The 21,503-nt window shown below is 40.5% G+C and overlaps 1 protein-coding gene across 8 annotated transcripts in view; it reads left to right on the top strand.

Annotated features, from left to right (window-relative positions):
- Positions 1 to 21,503, top strand: part of LOC135221632 (cytoskeleton-associated protein 5-like) — a 173,012-nt gene that overhangs the window by 133,865 nt on the left and 17,644 nt on the right. For 7 of the 8 annotated variants that reach the window (XM_064259301.1, XM_064259304.1, XM_064259300.1 and 4 more), the window contains exon 27: positions 20,045 to 20,512. The exons of the other annotated variant lie outside the window; for it this stretch is intronic. In XM_064259301.1, coding sequence (XP_064115371.1) covers positions 20,045 to 20,512 — 468 coding nt within the window. The remainder of the gene's footprint in view (positions 1 to 20,044; positions 20,513 to 21,503) is intronic. 8 annotated transcript variants of the gene reach the window in all.

Here is a 21,503-nt window from a genome sequence, read left to right as displayed (position 1 = left end):
GATCAACTCTCAGACTTTTTGGGCTTTTCCGTTGCAGAGAAGAATTCAGTCCTGCATTCAGACAGTCCAGAAGTTCCTCATTCTTCCCTCCTGCTCAGCCAAAGAATGGATGAGCCTCTTGGGCACTCTCTCTCTTCTATATAGATGCTCTTACCTTTCACTCAAGACCACTACAGTGTTTCCTGAAGGCCAACTGGCAAAAGGAGACCCTCCCAGACTTATTTGTTTTCCCTATGACTCCCGAGGTCAAGGAGGACATTTGTTGGTGGCTCGAGGAAGGGAGATTCTCAGTTAGGAAGTCATTACATCAGTTAGGAAGTCATTACATCAGTTAAACCTAGACCTAATATAGTGTATAATTTTCTTTAAAATAGTGTACTTTATTTAACACATTTAACTTACATTCCCTAGTTACCCTGGTTAAGTCAATACAGTACTAAGCTTTTCTCAGAATATGCACATTATTATCACTGACTTCGATATCCTAAATTTGGTATTATTATTATTGCTATTACTTTCTTCGTCATTTATTTTGATTGTAGAGGGTAGTGAGATGAAAAACAATGAATTTCGGCAATCACAGTGCATTTGAATGTCACTGTCAAAACAAACAAAGCACACCACATCTATTGAGGAAAATGAACACTAAACTATTCGCTAATGGGATAAACATTTTCTAGCATAGATAAAGATTTACGCTTGCACTTCTTACCTCTAGTATCATCTGATCTCATGGGTGACATCGAATATGTAAATACACAGTTGTATAAAAGAAATTATCAAACTGCATCTGATCTCATGGGGGACATATCATGTGTGTGCTCCATTCAACTAAAAGGAGAGAACCCCTATCTGATATCGGGACCTACCTGTGTTGATTCTCATCGTCTGCCTTCCCTGTAACTCGCTGCAAGTCAATCATTAAATCTTAGGCGAATTCAGACTCGCAATACAAAAATATAATCTTTATTTCCCAAAATGACTAACATGAAAAATGATATGAAATTAATTAAAGAAATCCCCCAAAAATCATTAAAACACCATGACTCCTGTATGTAATCATATAGGTTAAAATGAATTAAAGAATCCCTAAAATCATCAAAGCACTATTACTGCCTTGCATAACCATATTTGGACAGGACTATCTCCACTCAAAAAACTCTTGGGTCTTTATCAATAAACATTAGATTAAAGTCTAGAGAACTCATTATTAGGTAGTAACAATTGAATCCATCCTGAAGTAAAGAAACCATAATTATCAAACACTGAAATGCACCAACAAGTGCAACAGATAAATGTCCTATAAATCTTTTCCGAGTGCATCCTTATGTTTCCCATTCACAGCATGTAAAATCAGTGGAATATGTAAAAGTTTTCAAAGCCTTTCTTTCACTGTTCCTTATCTCTGTGGATCTCTAATCACCTTCTATGGCATGGTTTCCAACTCAATGTCTGTTGAATAATTCCCCTCATTTATTACCAAACTAGGGATTTTATCCCATTCATTTGCTTTAACAGACCTGCATTAATGCATGCATGCTAATAGACTTATGAATGTATGCACGTTAATGTTTTTTTTTTCTGATATACGTGCATTTTACATACATTTCATGTGTACTCTCTTGGCCTCTGATGTCACAGTCATGTGAGCTTCCTGCTATTCAGGTCATTGTGCATCCGCGATCTCTGATGTGATCGGATATGTTTATAAAATTTGTTCTGTGTGCGCGTCTAAGGAATTCGCTGTTTTGCAGACGCTAACACTCGAGGTTGGCCTGTTTTTTGTGTTCAACTGCCTGTCACTCCCTGTTGACCTCATTTTGATTTAATAATCATGTATCACATATGTCTAGTGTTCAATCCCATTACATATGTAAATAAAAAGTTGTATAAAAGAAATTATTAAACTATCACATATAAGTCTTTCAAGCATACTAAGAGTGATGAATTCATGCATGCCAAATGTCTAGTTGTTTTGATTAAAAGTTTTTGACTTGATAGAGACTTCTCAGGTGGAGTATTTAAAAAAATATATATTTATGTATTTTCAAGTTAATATAAAAAAACATATTTGATTTCACACATTTTTTTTTCATTACTAAGAATTCACATATTTTCTTTTTGTTACTAAGAATTATTTTCATAAAAACAAAGGAGATATGGCATAATTTTTGCTGTATTGAAGTTGTAGACAATACGTGGCACCACCCTGTTGACCACGCAACAAACTAATGGTGGCTGAATCAAGCCGAACCACAGGAGTTCCCAGACCATAGAATGCCGGTTTTAAGAGGTTCAGCTGTACAGGTTTTCTTTACAAAATATATTAAAGCCTTATGGTTTTAGCCATAGATTTCCAGGTTTTCAAAACCTTGGCTTGGTTAGTTTATAGCACTGAATAATCTTCATCTTGGCCACCATTTGGCAGTATCTTTTATTTTAATTGTATGGTTTTTTTTTCTCCATATTGCTGTCGTATCTCCGAGTTGTAAAATGAGTATGTCATTAAGTGAAGAGTACCTGTATATTTGTTGTAAAATTTTACACAATAAATTTACTGGGAACGAAGATGCAGTAATTTTTTTGGTTTATACATGTATTTTCTAATGTCTCTGTACTTTTCTTTGAAAAATTACAATTATAACTGACGTACTATCATAAAAGGTAAAAATAAAAACCAGCAGCAACCCCTGGGCATATTTGAGCAAATATATAAAAAGATGTCATGTGAGAGAGACATACCCTACATTATTAAATTCATTAGCTATTCAAGTATTGGAACCTCTTTCCAGCTCAATTTCTCCAAATCGGTGTCGTGTGATATTGATACACACCAGGAGGTAATCAGTCCACCACTCAAAAAACCTGTTATTGTTACTCATAGGGTATCTGTCCATTAAAGGTTGTAGCCCATGATATTAGGGCAGTGGCCACATCTTCAGTGTTTAAACGCAATCTGTCACTCTCCACAGTAATTCAGTCTACATACTGGAAATGTAGATAAGTTTTTGCATCACATTATTTATGTGATATGGAAATTATGTATGAAAACTGCAGTACATTAGGACTGTTTTCTTTGGCTGGCATGGTGTTCGGGGAGGAAGGATAGGAGTATATCTTCTATTTATGAATTCCTTGCCTTGGTTTTTGGTGGTCAAATTATGGTAAGCCTAGGGGGTTCATTGTACCTGGAGTGGCCACCAGTCATTGAGTTTTTAATGATTGGATATAGTGATATTTTAATGGTTTGTCGGTAACAAAGTGATCTTGTTATTTTTTTGTATTGCACCCAGGACAAGGACATTTATTAGTTATGTTTTGGCAACCCTTGGTCTACTCCTCAGTAGCAAAACACACATTGTGTAGAGGCGGCCCTCAGCTTTACTGTTGTGCCACTTCAGGTTGAAGATAAGCACAAACCAGAGGCAGTATCCACCTGCAATGGCTGGCTCTCTCATCAGGTAAAGTTAAAACAAGCATTGTTTCAATTGCTGGCTAATTTTACCCTGTTAAATTCATCTCCATTACTGAGTACGGGTTCAGTAGTTAGTGTCCATGTATCCCACCTCCAATATTGTTGGGTTCAGCAATATAATTACTTGGAAAGTAACATTAAAAAAATGACATTTTAAAATTAAAATTGTTTTTATAAATATTGGGCTTTTTAACCGGTTTTTACCTATGCTTCCTTGAAAGTGGGCGGAGTTAGATACCCCAAAACAGTAGAGTAGAGTGCTACTGCAAATTTTTAATCTTAAGCTGCTGTGAAGTTAGGCATAAAATAGCAATGTAATTACTTGGTAAGTACTGTGGGTCCTGCCATATTTACGTTCTCCGGATTCGCGTATTTCTCTCTGGAGCATATTGTAACGGCTCGTTTTACCGTCACCAAAATACTATTCAATTTTCTCTTTAAGTATCCATATACCACTGATACGAAGTCCACAATAGGTGGAATCATACCACAAACTCAATTTTCAAAGTGCAAGGATGAATTCAAGGGATGAGTAAACAAACACAATGAAAAACCATAAATTTAATACATAAAGAACCAGACAGAAAATACACCTGAACCTCTGAGAACCGGACATAAATGAATTACTATCACACTTAATAACAATTCAACACACGTATACAAAATTAAGATAGCATAACCAACACACTCAAACCAAAATAAGGGGGCCCAGAAAGGAGGAGGAAATAAAAAAGAAAGAATATCCTGACGATTACAGGCTAATACCAAGCTTGTCACCAAAAATCTTCATGTTCAAAATGCTTATTATTCTTTTTAAAGAATACAGAATCCTCCACGTCTGGAGGAGTGGTACCACCACAGGTGGTTAATAACTAGGGGGCCCAGTCGAGCAGTCTCCACAGAATTGCAGCCGTGATCAATGCAAAAAGGTATTAAACAACCTTACCATGGGACAGCGAGATCCCCCTGGCTTTATAACTGAACCAGAGGTGGTGCGGTGATTCCCGAGGACGTCCAGATATGTTATCTGGAGAGATCTCCCAATCTGAAGATAACAGATATTCAGTGATCCTCGGGTCCTGCAGATACGGGTAAATCACCAATAGAGGCTGCAAGCACCACGAAGCAAGAGACGGCAGTACTCTTAGTGCACGAAGCAAGGTCAAAAATCATCCAAAAGTGACAAGGTCCAGAGAACGACTGCCTGTACTCCTCCCTTAAGCCAAGAAGTTACCCCGTCACCAGGAGAATAACCACTGGCAGTCAAGGGAAACAAAACAACCATGCTAATGGTCGTTTAACCCCTTCTTTGTACCGGTGGGTGAGCAGAATGTAAACATTGGGTTCGCTGCCGAACTGAATCTCTCGGTAGTGACTCCAGTTTGGAGGGGTGCCGATCGTAAAAATATTTGCCAAAAATACACTAATCAAGACAGGCTTATGAAATTATCAGGTATTATTAGCACTATAATAATGCATATTCTCTGTTAGTTTTATAATCCTACAGGGAAAATAAATGATTTTATGAAAAAAAAATGCGAAACTCAGTGTCCCTTGTACAAGGGACACTGGTGGTCGGTGAGAAAACTACAGTCTTGAATAGAAATTCGGTCTTACAGAATGTTGGTATATCGCACCTGGAACATGCACATAAAGTATTATCAAAATAGAACAGTAAATAAGCACGTAATAACAAAAAAAAGAGCAAAAACTAAAGCGAAAGCCCCGCCAATAAATATGGAAATCGCAAATTTTATAGTATATCTTTCAAAAATGGGTCGATGTCATTTTCTACGTTTTCTAAGATTAGTTTCATCACAGAAAACAACTTTAGGGGCATCAGGGGTATCTAAACTAATTTTTCAAGTTTCTTGTCCTCAGAAAAAATAGCTTTTTCGCTTTTTCTCTGGTTTGGTTTTTTATATATAAAGTTACTATAAGGCTTTATTTTTACCTTCATTTATCTGGTCATTTATCTGGTGTTCATATCTTTTATTTGTAAAATGTAATAAGTGAATAAATAAATAAATAAATACAGTAAATGATGATACAACTGGTTTTATACTTGGGTAGAAGTTATTACATGTTTACGCTTGTCTGGTTTTGTGATTTTTTGTCGAGACGCAGTTCATCTGTCACCTACACACATAAGCAGTAATAATATTTTTTTGGGTTCATCATACGTCTGGCATCGTGCATACTGTTTATTTTGCTCCAAACTCTTCAACCGAAATTACAGAATGATTGGAAGTCCCATATCTGAAAAGAGGAGTTTTGGTGGTACTATGCGTACCACCTTTATGCACCCGGTGCGGTGTAGTAGACTTGAATGGTGGTACCCACCTACCTCCAAACAAACTTTCGGTAATGAAGAGGTTAAGAAAAATAACAACTCTGTCGTTACAATATCTACCCATTATTTGCGGGGAATTCACCTATTCGAGGGGTTTTCAAACGAAAATCATCCCTAATTAGTGTATTTTGATGTTATTTTCATGACAAAATACATTTTTATAATGCAAAAATGATTTACTAATTTTCAAATATTAATAATGATTGATACTGTATTAGTAAGTTCAATAAAATTGAATGATATCACATAATAAAAATAATTCTCTCTCTCTCTCTCTCTCTCTCTCTCTCTTCTCTCCTCTCTCTCTCTCTCTCTCTCTCTCTCCTCTCTCTCTCTATCTCTCTCGTCTCTCTCTCTCTCTCTCTCTCTCTCTCTCTCTCTCTCTCTCTCTCTCTCTCACACACACAAAGAGATGTATGTCTTTTGCATGATAAATAAATGATTCACTATTTTAGAATATTGATATTACTAATTTAAACAGCAATAATATCAATTCATTAAAGAAGGTACTATAGCGAATGAGTAAGATTTTATTTGAAAATTTAAAAAATTATGTAAGAATGAAAGAAATCCCAGTCTTCTCTCTTTAACTCCAGGTACTAAAACTGTCAGATATATCAAGTAATGACAGGAGCGGGAGGAGCTGTTGTGTTGTTACCATTAAGTGTTCATGTAATTTCTCTCTCTCTTACTGAGATAAGAGAATTTTGATAGTATATGTACTATATTTTTATTAATACTTTCAAATAATAAGATAATGATAATATAACTGTAATTACAAAATTCATATTATGTGATAGCATTTTAAAGGAATACAAGAATCTATCCATTTCACTCTTTTAAATAAGGATAACTCTCTCCCTCTCTCTCTCATTTGCCATGCTAGAAGTGTTAGAAGTATTTTGTGAGAGAACAGAGAGATAAACACACACTCTCTCTTACCGAGATGAAGGAATTTCTATGGTACTAGTATGTAATATGTTTATTGATATTTTCAGTTATTATTAATAATAATAATAATAGTGTACTTAGGAAGCAGATCCTCTCTCAACCATACATTATTAAAAGTAATGGCTACTTCAGCAGCGTTACACTTGTAGAGATTCTTCTCTATTTTGCGAATAGTGGCTTTTTCCTTGCTATTTAAACATGCTAGTAGAGCGCCTATAGAGGTCATGGTCAAATACAGGGTCAAAATAGGTGTATATATTTGAATTTTACAGATAAACTATGAGACCATATTCATCAGTCATTAACGATTTTCTCTCTCTCTCTCTCTCTCTCTCTCTCTCTCTCTCTCTCTCTCTCTCTCTCTCTCTCTCCGTCTTTCTTAAAGCGGGCTTTCTTCTGGAGCTGCCAGACATCCTCGGGCTGGGAAGCTGAGGGTGTACTGATCTTGGTGTGGTGTCCGCCCACCTTATATCTGTGGTTGACAGCAGGGTGTCTACCCCATGCTTGTCATGCTTGTCTCCTATTGACTGGTGACGGTGAGTCTTCGTTTTCATTGGTTGCCTGAGCCAGGTCTCAAGCTACTTTCTTCGAGCTGATAGTTGTGATGCTGCAGATCCTGCAGCCGTCTGGACCTCCTGAAACGTCATGGCTAATTTGATTTCCATCGGCTGCAGGAGTACCTCGTTCAGGGGCATTTTCTTCCGTGGAGTTGTCGGGATCAGTATTGTCATTGTTGGTGGCAGGTCTTCTCATACTCGTAGGGAGGAGAAATTCTTCCTGCGTTGTATTCAGCGTAGGTTTTATTTGCTGGATGAGGAGTGCCTCAAGCAGGCATAACAGACGGCATCAGGGGCCTTCCCGATGAATTTTGTGTTCTGTTTCATGACATCTCGGGAGATGGCCTCCAGATGTTTGGTGCGGGCATGATTCTTGATAGCCCCCTCTTGGGCGTGGCACGAGAGTCTCTTCAACAGGTGCATGGTAGTCATCCCTACGTAGTCGCTGCTGCATTTGCGTAGTGGGCATGTATACTCATACACTAAATGCGTCTGCTTCAAGGGTTCTCGTACCTGTGGAGAGGATGTCATCATACAGAACACTAAAATCATCGGGAAGGCCCCCGATGCCTGTCGGTTGCGCCTGCTGGAGGCGCTCCTCATCCAGCAAATAAAACCTACACTGAATACGACGCAGGAAGAATTTCTCCTCCCTACGAGCATGAGAAGACCTGCCACCAACGATGACACCACTGATCACGACAACTCCACGGAAGACTGCCCCTGAACGAGGTACTCCTGCAGCCGATGGAAATCAAATTAGCCGTGACGTCCCACAGTGTAGTGCAACGCCCATCAATGTTACAGCGCCGCTTAGGAGGTCGAGACGGCTGCAGGATCTGCAGCATCGCAACCATCGGCTCAAAGAAAGTAGCTTGAGACCTGGCTCAGGCAACCAATGAAAACAAAGACTCACCGTCACTAGCCAATAGGAGACAAGCATGGGGTAGACCCCCTGCTGTCAACCACAGATATAAGGAGGACGGACACCACACCAAGATCAGTCCACCCTCAGCTTCCCAGACCGAGGATGTCTGGCAGCTCCAGACGAAAGCTCGCTTTAAGAAAGAGAGAGAGAGAATCGTTAATGACTTTGATGACTTTGGTATCATAGTTTATCTGTAAAATTCAAATATATACACCTATTTCGACCCTGTATTTGACCATGACCTCTATAGGCGCTCTACAAGCCTGTTTAAGTAGCAAGGTAAAAGCCACTATTCGCAAAATAGAGAAGAATCTCTACAAGTGTAATGCTGCTGAAGTAGCCGTTACTTTTGGTAAAGAATAATAATAATAATGATAATTACAAAATTTGTGTGTGGTAGTATTTTAAAGAGATAAAAATAACTTTTGCATTTCACTTACGTGAGGATAACTCCTTTTTTACTGAGATGAGAGAATTTTTATGGTAATGTAAATTTATTAATATTTTCAAACAATAATAATAATAATAATAATAACTTTAATTTGTTCCGATACGTAATACAAACCTTTCGGTCCTTTAACAATAGGAATGTAACTTGCGGCACAGCTGGAATTACGGCCGTTGAATCTTGAACAAGGTGGTTAGGCAGTAACTACCGTGGGGCAGGCTAGCCTGCCCAGATGTAAACACTTCACTTTTCTTTTGGCCGTCTTCCGAGGAAGACGTGTGTTTGTGAGCTCCGGCTGACTGGTCGTTAATCTTTTTTCCCGTTGGGATCCTTTTGGTTTATTTTTTTGTATTTAAATAATTATGCATATACGGTGTTTGATATTAATACTAAACAAAGGTTTGTCCTTGGTTTTTCAATTAATGTACAAACCCACTTTTTGTGATAGCCTTTGTAACGTAACCGCCCCTCTACTTGTGTTAAGAGCCGGCGGCTAAGGTATGCCATCATATTTACATTCTTCCGCCCTTTAACACTGGCTCAGACCTGCATGAGGACGAGATATGTATTTATCTTGAGGATGAGACATGTATTTAATGTAAGTGATATTGATCCTGTAACGGGACATGTATTCATCCGGAAATTAAGCTTACACTTGGGAATTACCAAGGGAACTTCAAAGGTTTGTCCGTGTTTTGTTATGGTAATTTCTCTTCTCCTTCCTTTCACTTACTGTCAGAAGAAGGTAGAAGGTTGGGCGTGCGGTGCTGATGTTGGGGAATCTCCTAGTCCCTCGTTGGCCGAGTGGATTTCGCACTCGACTACCGATCCGGTGGTCCGAAGTTCGATCCTCGGCACGGCCAACGTGGAACCAGAGGAATTTATTTCTGGTGATAGAAATTCACTCCTCGATACAATGTGGTTCGGATCCCACAATAAGCTGTAGGTCCCGTTGCTAGGTAACCAATTGGTTCCTAGCTACGTAAAAATATCTAATCCTTCGGGCCAGCCCTAGGAGAGCTGTTAATCAGCTCAGTGGTCTGGTAAAACTAAGATATACTTAACTTTTTTTGGGGGGATCTCCTCTCACTTCGGAGGGCGGCCGCCTTGGATGTGTGAGGAGTATCCTCATTACTTTAATTTTTTTTCCCTTTATTTTACAGATAAGTGGTGATTGCGTTTTGAGCAGTATTGGTTGGATGCTCTTCATGTTGGTTATCCTAACCTTGGAATTGTACCTATGACTCGTAGCGTGTTGCGTACTGATCCTTGAGTGTGTTTACTGATCCCCTGCTGATAATCATTTTCATTACCACTACTACCCGGGAGTTATGTCCCTGGACGAAGCTGTCGCTGCTCTGTGAGGTTATCTACTCCTGATGGTAGAAGTCTGGCAGAAGGAGAAACCGAAGAGGAAGAGAGCTCGTCAAGTGTCGTCATCCTCCTCTTCGAGATCTTCTTATCTTCATACCTCCCCCCTTCAACTTTTAGGCTTTGCCGTAAGAGAAGGTGGTCTCCCACACTAAGAAGTCTCGTCACGGGACTTCTAAGGGTCTGTCTCACTCCGGTGAGACAGGTGGGTCTTCCGCTGGTCCTCCCATTCCTTCGGGAACTGGGCCCGTCTCTCCTTCCTCAGGGAGGAAGCAGACGGGGACCATGGAGGTACCGGCCACCGCTGGCATCTCCTCTCCCGGTTCCGAAGGTTCCACCTCCAGACCAGGAACCTTCTCGGCCGCCCACTTGCGAGCGTTACCGAGTGTACGGTCACCTACGGGTGACCGTGCAGCCAGGGTCCAGACTGCGGAGTTCGCTCCCCATGTCAGGACCCAGGCACGGAGCGGAAGATGGTAGGAGTCGCTTGGGTGACTTGCCAAACCGGCGAGAGCGATTGTCCGGCGCCCAGGGTTGATGTGACGTTCCCGCGGGTCTGTGCACGCAGAGACCGGTGGAGGCGGGCCATCCAGCCCACTTTTAATTAATCCTTTTCTTTCAGAGACAGCCCCACCCAGACGACGGTCGCGCGAGTGACCGACCAGTCTCGGGGGTGGCAGACGCTTCACCTGCCAGGTAGGAGTTTCGTAGCCCTCCTCGAGGAAGCATTCTCTCCACTCCTACTCCTGCAGGTCCGACCGGACAGGTGCAGTTGGGCCGTGTTGCTTTGGCAACTGCCCCAACTCCGTCCTGAATGGAGGACCTGTCGGTTGTCCTCAGGAACTGGCGAAGAGGAAGTGTAGGAAGAAGAGGAAGGTGTCGCTGTCGTCTTCTGCCGCCTCTTCCCCTTCGACTTCTGAGGCCCCCCAGCTGAAGAGGGAGGTTGCCTCCTCCCCCCTAAGAAGTCTCGCTCAGAGACCTCTAAGGGTCTGTCCCACTCTGGTGGGACAGTTGGGGCTTCTGCTGGTCCTCCTGTTCCTTCGGGAACGGGGCCCGTCTATTCTTCCGCAAGGAAGAAGATGACTGGGACTGGAGGGGTACCAGCTAACACCGGTACCTCCTCTCTTGGCGCCAGAGGTTCCGCCTCGACGCCAGGTACCATCTCGGCCTCTCGTTCGCGAGAGGTACCGAGTGTATGGTCATCTGCGGGTGACTGTGCAGCCAAGACCCAGGCAACCGAGTTCGCTTGGCGCCAGGATCCAGGCACAGAGCGGAAGACTTGTGGGAGTCGGCCAGGTGACTCCCACCAGGCCAGCGATCGCTCTTGTGGCGAGTCGCCGGTACCCAGGGTTGACGTGACGGTTCCAGACCAGCCACGGACTGAGGCAAGGAGGCGGTCCCCTCGGTCGCCTGGACCAGCGCTGTAAGGACAGGCCTCGCTCCCACCGCGACAGTGACTCTGCCAGTCCCCTGACCGCCGCTCCCACCGGGACCGGGCGGAGAGGGGGACCAGCAGCATCTCTTCTGACGCTCGGGACCGTCGCCGCTGCTCTCGGTCCAGCCGCTTGACCAGGCCTGCAGATCGATCGCCTCCGTGGGTTGGCGAGTGTCTGCAAAAAAAAAAAACCCCCCCCCAGCACGCCGGTTTTGCTGGTGGGGGGGGGGGGGGGGGGACATCAGGCCTACCTCTCCTATCCCTTCAACTTCCTCGGGCTACACCAGGAAGAGCGAGGCGATCAGGAGTGATCGTGACGGGTGCGCTCCTCGCGCTCCCACTGCAACAGAGGACTCTGCTGGTCCCCTAACCTCCGCTCCCACCGGGACTGGGCGGAGAGGGGGACCAGCAGCAGCTCTTCTGACGCTCAGGACCATCGCCGCTGCTCTCGGGAGAGCCGCTCAACCAGGCCTGCAGATTGATCGTCACCGTGGGTTGGCGAGCGTCTGCACCCCCCCCAGCACGCCAGTTTCTGCTGTTTTGGGGGGAGGGAGTGTCAGGCCTACCTCTCTTATCCCTTCAACTTCTCAGGCTACACCAGGAAGAGTGAGGCAATCAGGAGTGATTGCGAGGGGTGTGCTCCTCGTGCTCCCACTGCGACAGAGGACTCTGCCGGTCCCCTGACCGCTGCTCCCACCAGGACCTGACGGATAGGGGAACCAGCAGCAGCTCCTCTGACGCTCGGGACTGTCGCCGCTGCTCTCGGCCTAGCCGCTCGACTAGTGCAGCCCGATCGCCAGCAGCTCTCATGAAGAGACTGACGCTCCGTTCTTGGTCCAGCGTTTCTCCGCAAGAAGACCACTGGTCCAGACTGGCGGCTTGATCGTCACCATGGTTGATGATCGCCTACAGTCCTCCCAGCCTACCGGTTCTGCTGGTAGGGAGGGGAGGAGCTCTCGTAACAGCTCCCAACATAAGAGACCGACACTCCGTTCCTTGGTCCAGCGTTTCTCCACAAGAAGCCGCTGGTCCAGACCTGCAGCTCGATCGCCACGGTGGGTTGGTGATTGCCTGCTGTCTTCCCAGCCTACTGGTTCTGGTAGTAGGCAGGGTAGGAGCATCAGGTCTCCCTCACCTGTCCCTTCAACCTCCTCAGGCTACACCGGGAGGAACGAGGTGAACAGGAGTGACCGTGAGAAATGCACTTCTTATGGTCCGGCCACGGGCCTGGTTCGGTCTTGGGACCAACAGATCCTCGCTCAAGTGGTTGGAGGAGATCGTGGGGGGCTGGCAAGGACGAATGACGCTTCCCAGACTCTCGGAGGGACCATCACCACCGTTCACGTGATGGTCCATCTGGACCATGCACTCAGAGACCAGGGTGGGCTCCCCCTTCGGTCCTCTTGAGAGGTTTCGACCTCGACGAAGACTGGGACGGTATCGGCTCTCTCCTGTCAGTTGCTCGCTCAGCCCCACCCAGACGACGTATTTTTTTGCGCTCGATGGTTCTAGCCGATCGCATTCCTTCTTGGAATGGATTACCTGGCAACTCAGGATGACGAGTGAGCGAGAGCTAGCAGTGTATTGGGCTGCCTGCCGCAGCCCAGTACCAGCTGGCTCTCGGAGATAGCACGGTTGGATTATGTCTCTCTCCTTTACAATGATTGACTACCGAACCGAATCTCAGCCCGGCAATGACAGACTTAGGTCTCTGGTTGGCTGGAATTCTCGCATACGTGAATGACCATCTTTACTACATCGCCTTGCACATTGCGAGAATTTTCAGACAGAGATAATCTCAATAGACTCTCTTATCATCTTTCTGTTTCCCACACGGTAACAGAAGTCTGTAGCCTAGTCTCCCGCTGCATCGCACCTGTCGCTGTGATAATGCTGAATGATTTCTTCAGACATCTGAGTTTGTCTTCTAAATATATCTCGTATTCGTTGGTGTGTAATTGTTCATTGTTCACCCCGAATTGTAGATGTATAACGGAAGACATCGCCTGTTCCCCGCCCTGACAGCTCTACTTCCAAGTATATAGATGCCCTCCCTGGATAACCTGGGAAGATGATTCAGCCCACGAGAAGCGGTTCTTCAGGCAGTACATCTCTTTGTTTTCATTACTGGAAAGCGCTCCGCTTTCATTTTAACTCCGACTTCTCACCGAACAGCAATGAAGTAGCGGTTTAGCGTTTTCAGTCCTTTGTAAATCACAGGGATTAGACCGTCTTCGCGGGTTGGTGTCATCGGTGGGACTTCTCTAAGTTCAGAATCTTGAGAGTTACTTCTCTCGATTCGGCTGTGAAGATGTAGGTCTGCATCACCTACCACCTTCTTCTTCAACGGCACATAGTGTTGTTTCTCCTTAGCTGAGATTCAGCTACTATGAGAACTGTCTTACCATCAGGGACCTCGGTCTCTAGAAGGCAATTGACTTTCGCCTGTTGGGCACATGCCTTGAGAGAATCATTATCTCGCCTTCCGGCATCGGTGGCCACAGATAGACAATTTGTATGGTCTCTCAGCATAACCCTTCAAAAGGCGAGGGTCATGTGACTACGCCTCGGATGCTTGGACAGCTCACATCACACAACTGAACGCAGTCAGTTGGCAGCTGTCGAAGCGTCCAAGACCGTCACGAGCTACACTGTGGACTTAGTTCGGTTGTTCCAGATCAATCATTACTTCGTCCTACTAGCTTGTTCCGGTACCCATAACCATCGACACCCACCATGGAGTGACGGTGTCCTATCCACTGCGGAGATGAAGAGACTTTGCCGCAATGGGGTATGAGACCGCGAGAGACTTCGCTGCAGTTGGATAGACCAGTATGGGTACTGGACATCACTTTGAAGAATATGTTGGACAGGAAGATGGATAAGTCATCGCGACCATATCCTTCTTTCCCTCCGGGACTGCCCACAGGTCCTTGGAACCTCATTTCCCTGGACCAGTGGTGGATGCTTGCAAGATGTGTTTGCTTACCCAGCTCCTCGGCATGACAAGTTGCATCTCGTCCATGGTGTGCAGTTGTAGAGGTAAGAAGGATGTGAGAGTGACTGGGTCTCCCACTTCCACGCCTCGTCTCTCCATTTCTCGTTCTTCGGGTTGAGGATAGGACTTGAACTCACACGGGCTGGTCGGACGATTGATGCGGTAAGCCTATACATAAGCATCCTTTTTATGTTTGTCAGAATCATAGAAGCAATCCCGCTCCTTACTCTAGCAAGGGGAGGAAGGAGACTGACAATAATGCAAACCCTTACCAGAACTTTGCATTAATGTCTCCGACGCCAATATTCTTCACAGCCCTCTTTTGGATGAGTCACGATCCCTCACTCATTTCGAAAAGGCCCAGAAGTCTGACTCTTGATCATACAGCTCCTATACTCCGAGCAAGTCGTCAGAGGCAGCAGGGCACTCCTCGCTCTTACGACCAGGAGTAGCAGCCTAGGTGCACAGAACTCCAGTCATTTCTAGAGGCTCGATCAGATTCCTCCCACTAATCAGTGAGTCTTGCTATTGTTAAAGGTCCGAAAGGTTTTTATTACGTATTGGAACAAAACAACTTGTTGAAAATTGTATTTTTCCTAACTATACAAACCTGAGGTCCTTTAACAAATATGCCCACCTCATGCCACCCCTCAATCTGAACCTGGGCCGAAAGGCAAACTGGAGTGTTTACATCCGGGCAGGCTAGCTTGCCCCACGGTAGTTACTGCCTAACGACCTTGTTCAAGATTCAGCGGCCGTAATTCCAGTTAGTATACCGCAAGTTACATTCCTATTGTTAAAGAACCTCAGGTTTGTATAGTTAGGAAAAATACAATTTCCGACAAATTGTTATTTCAAATGGAAATTCTTCCCTTCATCTTTTTCTGTATCCATTTTGTTCTCTCACCTCCAGAGAAGCTCGAACTTAGGAAGCTTTCAAATAGTATGTCAAGTATTGTGACAGGGGAGGGGAACAATGCCATATAATGGTCACCAAATGTATACTGAGATGAGATAATTTTTATGGTACATGTATATAATAAGTTTATTATTTATATTTTCCAATAATACTGCTACGTATATGCATAATAATAATACTACTATAACTGTAATTATAAAATTCATATGTGAGTATTTTAAATACAATTATCTTAACATTTAACTCTTTTAAATACTCTATGGACAACTCACTCTCTCTCTCTCCCCACAAGATATGTATGTTATAGTGGTAACTTTCTCTCTATCTCTCTTGGCTGCAAGTGTTAGAAGTACGTATGTATATATGTATATACCTTTAAGGGTACTAATGTTTAAGATTACATACTCTGAAATTATATTGATACAATCTCTAGTATTAATACAGTAATATGATGATAATTTAAGGTAAATTTGATGTAGGATGTTACATAAGGTATACATTTGGCATTTCTATTTCTTCCTTCTTTTTTCTCTTCTCAACAAAAGAATTGATAGACAGACAAATAGATACTTGTTCAGCCCTCTCTTTCTCTCTTCTCAGGAAAAGTTATATGTATTTATGGGAGGGGAAGAAGTGTTGGCTATAGAAGTTCATTTCAATCTTTTGATATCGTAAGGAGTTATTGGCTGTTTATATACTTCTAATAGTAAAATGTTTCAGATGACTTTCGAAATGATGATAGTAATACCAATTCAATGGTATATTTGATGTAGAATGATACTTTAAGTATCAATTAGGTATTTGAACTTTCAAGATAGGTAGATATAAGCATTTTTAGAAAAGAATTCTAACTATTTGCGGGTTCGAGCTAATCGTGGTGTGTTTGGTATCCATCCCCCGCGAATACGGGGGGGAACACTACATAAAAAAACTTAGTTTTATTTTAAAAATGTCATATTTGTTTGATTTAGTTTTAGACTTATTCTATACTAATTACATTACATATGTTTCTTCTGTGTGCATATGCGAATACATGAGAGAGAGAGTTTTAATGCATTTGCAAGAGAGAACATTTGACTTGATGCCACTTATTCTATGCTATTAATTTTTTCATATATTCCATACCATAATTACAACTTTTCCATTGTAAAACCTACGTAATCTATCTGGTTATGTTTTTACAATGCTGACTTTCTCGGAAAATTTTTGGGGAAATTACTTTTTTGTGGAAAGTGTGAAATTGAGATGCTTACTAAAAAACTGATAGTTACCCATCTTTAAAAAAAAAGTCTAAAAATTTTGTGTGTCGCGTGGGTGACTGGCACTTTTCTTACGAGAAACTCAAGGCTACTTTGTCATTAATTTTTTCATATTCTCCTTGCCATAATTACTTTTTTTTTCTCTCTCATTGTGTTAACTAGGTAATTTACCTGGGTGTGATATGGACAAAAAATGAAGACTTATCACATTTTTTTTGTGGATTGGGTAAAATTATCCTGTATCTCATAATTACTACTGATTTCACTGACATAATAGTTATTTTGAGTGGATTTTTTGTCATTGTATAGAATAAGTAGGTAATCAGCTGCAAAATGAAACAAAATTGTGTGGTCTACCTTGAAAATTGTCGGGGATATGTCTTTGAACAATTAAAGGTATAAACATTGTCATGCTTACTGCTCAAGTCACTGCCACTGCCACAGACGTAATTGCTTATAAGAGTCATAAACAAAAGGGTAAGCTAAGACTAAAAACAAAGGAACACAAGGCTTAGAAAGATCAAATGTTGCCATCACTGTTGGGGTTTTGCAAAACCTTTAAAACTTTCCCATTTATGAATGGTAGAATTTTTGAAATGATGAATCTCATAATTGAAAACCAGCTAAACCAGGTCTTGGTTTTTGCCATTCTTCATAAATTACAAATTGTGCCCTATTAAATTTTTTTTTTCTCCCTTTTGAATTGGTCACTCATTTAATCCCAAACTACAGATGAATAGCCAAATTGCCCTAATACCTGTTTTGTGAGATTGTGATCAACACATGAGAGTTAAACATTTTCTGTTGATGTCCAGACGTCAACTAACAGCCTGTGTTATAAGTTCTGGATACTTTAGGCATCATTTTCAGTTTTAATTGGTTAATTTGTTGAACTGAAATTGATAAATGAAATACAACCCTCATGAGATTTTGGAGGGGTCCAAAACTCATCTGTAGTAAAGTACATACAGATATTAATGATAATTTTTTTTCTACTGATGACATCGCAGAATCAGAAATAGTTATCAATCCCCATGGGCAACCACATGAGAATTAAAAATCTTGTTTCAGAAAGTGGAAAAATCTAGTATTCTCAGCAGTGTCTCATCTTGAGAAATTATGATGTGCAATACAAGGCTAGAGGTTTATTTGTTAGGCTATGTAACCGGTAATGAGAGCAAAGTCTTACAAAGGAAAATATAGCAAGGATATTGAGATATGTTCTATAATCTTGCTCATTAGTTTTCCTTTCGTAAGCATGCTGCTATTAGTGTGCTCTAAATTTTTGTTAGGTCCTTGTGCCTTGCTTACTGGTTGTTTGTTAGGAATACAGTGTCTTTAAATATACATATTACAGGTCTACTTGTTACAAATTGTTTAAATATTATGCTAATATACATAGCACTTCACTTTAGAAAATCTCTTGTTATTGTAGCTACAGAATGGATGAATGATTCAAACCACTCTATGTGAATCTGTATTTTTACGTTTCGTAACATTGTCAAGAATGAAGGAATTTTCATAGCATTTTATACTGCATCTCAATACTGTAAACGGATACCTGCTTTAGTAGTTTTATCGGAATATACTAACTTTTTGTAACTAAATAATCTGCCTGCATCTTTATTTTTTGCTATAGGCCTTCTTAAATGCTTTTAAGTGGAAAGATCATTCCAATTTCAGTACTTTTCTGTTTCTTAGCTTCTCTTTCACTTAATGTGTATATATATATATATATATATATACATACATAATACATACATACATACATATATATATACAATATATATATATATATATATATATATATATATATATATATATAGTATATATATATATAAAATAAACATAAAGATAAATGCCACGAAGGAAAAATAAACGAAGGAGTCTGCAAGATCTTTCGGCTTTAAAAGCCCTTTACCTAGCAGATACTGACAAAAATACGAGAAAAGACAATATATATATAAGTATACTAATATTATACTTATATAATATAATATATATATATATAATTATATATAAGGTAATATATATATAATATATTAATATATATATATATGTATGTATGTTATGTATGTATGTATGTATCTATATATTATATCTATTATAATATTATATATCTATATAATTATATATATATAATTATAATAAATTAATATATATATATATATTAATAATATATATAATAATATAATATATATATATATATATAATATTATAAATATATATATATAATATATATATATATATTACAGAGCGTGTCGCTATAGTCAAGCAGCGACGTGAGTATAGCAGCTCTGCACTTATATGTGATTAATATATATAATATATAATAGTATAGATAGCTAGTTATATTTAATAATACTCTATAATAATTATATGCTGACGATAGCTAGATATCTATATATATATATATATATATAGCATGATAATATTATAATATATAATATATATATAATATATAAGTAGAAGTCTAGAGTATAGTATATATAGCTACAGATGTGATATATATCTAATCTATGATATAGATACGAGACATAGCCGCTGCGTAGCGTGCATCGCTGATTATATACGTATCGTGAGGACGTCGTACGTGTGATCTAGCGAGCTATATACGAGTGTAATAACTGAGTGGAGATCTATATATATATATATATATCATATAATATATAATATGAATAATATATATATATATAAATAGATACATATATCTCTATATATAAATCTATATATTGTAAATAATCTATAAATCTATCTATATATATATATATATATATCTATAACAGTATAATATATATATATATCTTATACATATATATTAGATATATATATATATGTGTGTGTGTGTGTGTGTGTGTATATATATATATATATATTTACACAATAGTATTATTCTTTAGCAGTATTTTCTTTTCTGTAGGAAGACTACTCAAGATGTTACTGCATGTAGGTGAACTTGCTGAAAGTGGGTCATGCATTTTTAAAGCTAGTTACCTCTGTATTGAGTACAGTGCTTGTTGCATTACTAACATACTTTATTGTATAAATTTTAGCACATTACAAAAATTGTCCTTATGAGGGAGGAAAAACTTAAAACATCTGCAGGTATGTCAATTTTTAAGGTTGACTTGAATTACTCCTAACCATGGAACATACATTAAGGTGATCACAGGTGCCCTTATTTATTTGGTCTCTGAAAAACTCAATGGCACTGAAAGTTTGAGTTGTGAAAGTGAAGTAATTTTGAACATTTTGGAGAATTACTAGAAATAGGCTAATAAATTTCATCAAATGTATTTTTAGTCAAAAAAGAAAATCATTGTCATATCCTTATTTTCAAAACTGACTAGGAGACTTGCTCGAAATCCCAGTTGGAGCTCTGATTCTGTGGACCAGAGTCAAGAAGATCTGAGCTGGTCACCTCCCGTGTGTCACAGACTTCCAAAGGGTTCCTCGGTTGCTCCTGTCTCCAGCAGCATAAGTAGCTTGAGCAGTATGAGTAACATAAGCAGTTTGGGTAGCATCAACAATTTAGGAGGTAGTGAGGGAGGAATTAAATCCAGTTCTGACTATCAGTTGAAGGGAGACTGGCCCCTGCCACCTCTACGTAGGCGTCCAGTTACCTCTGCCACTTTAGAGCAGGCTCGTCGAATCTCACGTTCCCTTTCGTTTGTGTTGGGAGAGCCAGACCTAGAGCCTTTGGATGAGGAGTCTTCTCAGTCTCCCAGCAAGGGGTCACCTCACGTCCTGCCACCTTTGTCTCCTCATATACCTCCCCCACTTCTCACCAGAACAGTCACTTCTCCACACTTCACTGGGCAAGCATAGTTTTAGAGTGGTTTTGGTTTTTATTTTGTGCCCCCCTGCTGTTTGGACTACTAACACACTTACTGTCAATGTGTGGGACTTGATTTTCCTTTTGATTTTTGTGTGTTTTAAAAGATGCTTGCAAAGTGATCTTATTATGGATTAATAAAAGGGTTCTGTTGACTACAATACTTCAAATTATTTCTGTATCTTTTTCTAACTTTCAGAAGACTCGTCATCTTTTTCACCATTTTAAATTCTCAGGTTGGGGTTGAATATCAAGAAATAACCTAAGTTAGGCAACCAGTTTGTCTATTTGTCGAAGTTTAGTTGTTTGGCTAGTCGTCTAGCCATTCAGAGCAAGTAAATTGCTGCCTGTAGTTTGAAACACAAGATTCAGTAAAGGGTAATTTGTGATGTCATGCTCTCAGCGTATTTCTAGTGGTGTTTAGATCAGACAGCAATTATTTTAGCTAGTTTCAAGATCAAACATACTGAATCAGGCTGGTTTAATTTGCATGAGAATATTGTTTACTCTAAAAGTGGCTCGGATACATAGATACTGCCCAAAATTTCGCAGATTAACCTCAGCTAAGTGCATTGGTGTTGGGATTGGTTGTGACCAGAATATGCATCTCTTGTTTTTGAGCTTTGTGCTATATGTTCATTTTCATATATATTAAAGAAACATTTTTTGCAGAGGACAGCTTTGGTTTGAATATTTTCATCTAAATTGTGTGGAGTCCAATGTTCTTTGGAAAACTTAAGATTGAAATTTATGTAATAACATTTCAGTTGTCATGTTCCTGTGTGGTTTTCATATAATGCTGGTGCTGTTTGACTGATGATAAAGATATCTTGATTTATTGCTAGCATTGTTTGAGTAATCAGTTTTGTGCTAATGAAAGTGATTGCATGACAGTATAATTTTACGGATATGTGATGTTATCCTGAAAGTTAGTCCAGGTAGGGAGAAACTGTTGATTAAGATTTTTTGAGTCA

This window comes from Macrobrachium nipponense, chromosome 3 (genome assembly GCF_015104395.2).
Source record: "Macrobrachium nipponense isolate FS-2020 chromosome 3, ASM1510439v2, whole genome shotgun sequence".
In the NCBI taxonomy this organism is placed as follows: Eukaryota; Metazoa; Arthropoda; class Malacostraca; order Decapoda; family Palaemonidae; genus Macrobrachium; species Macrobrachium nipponense.
The sequence above is the reverse complement of the archived record's forward strand: the minus strand, read 5'-3'. Positions and strand labels throughout refer to the sequence as shown.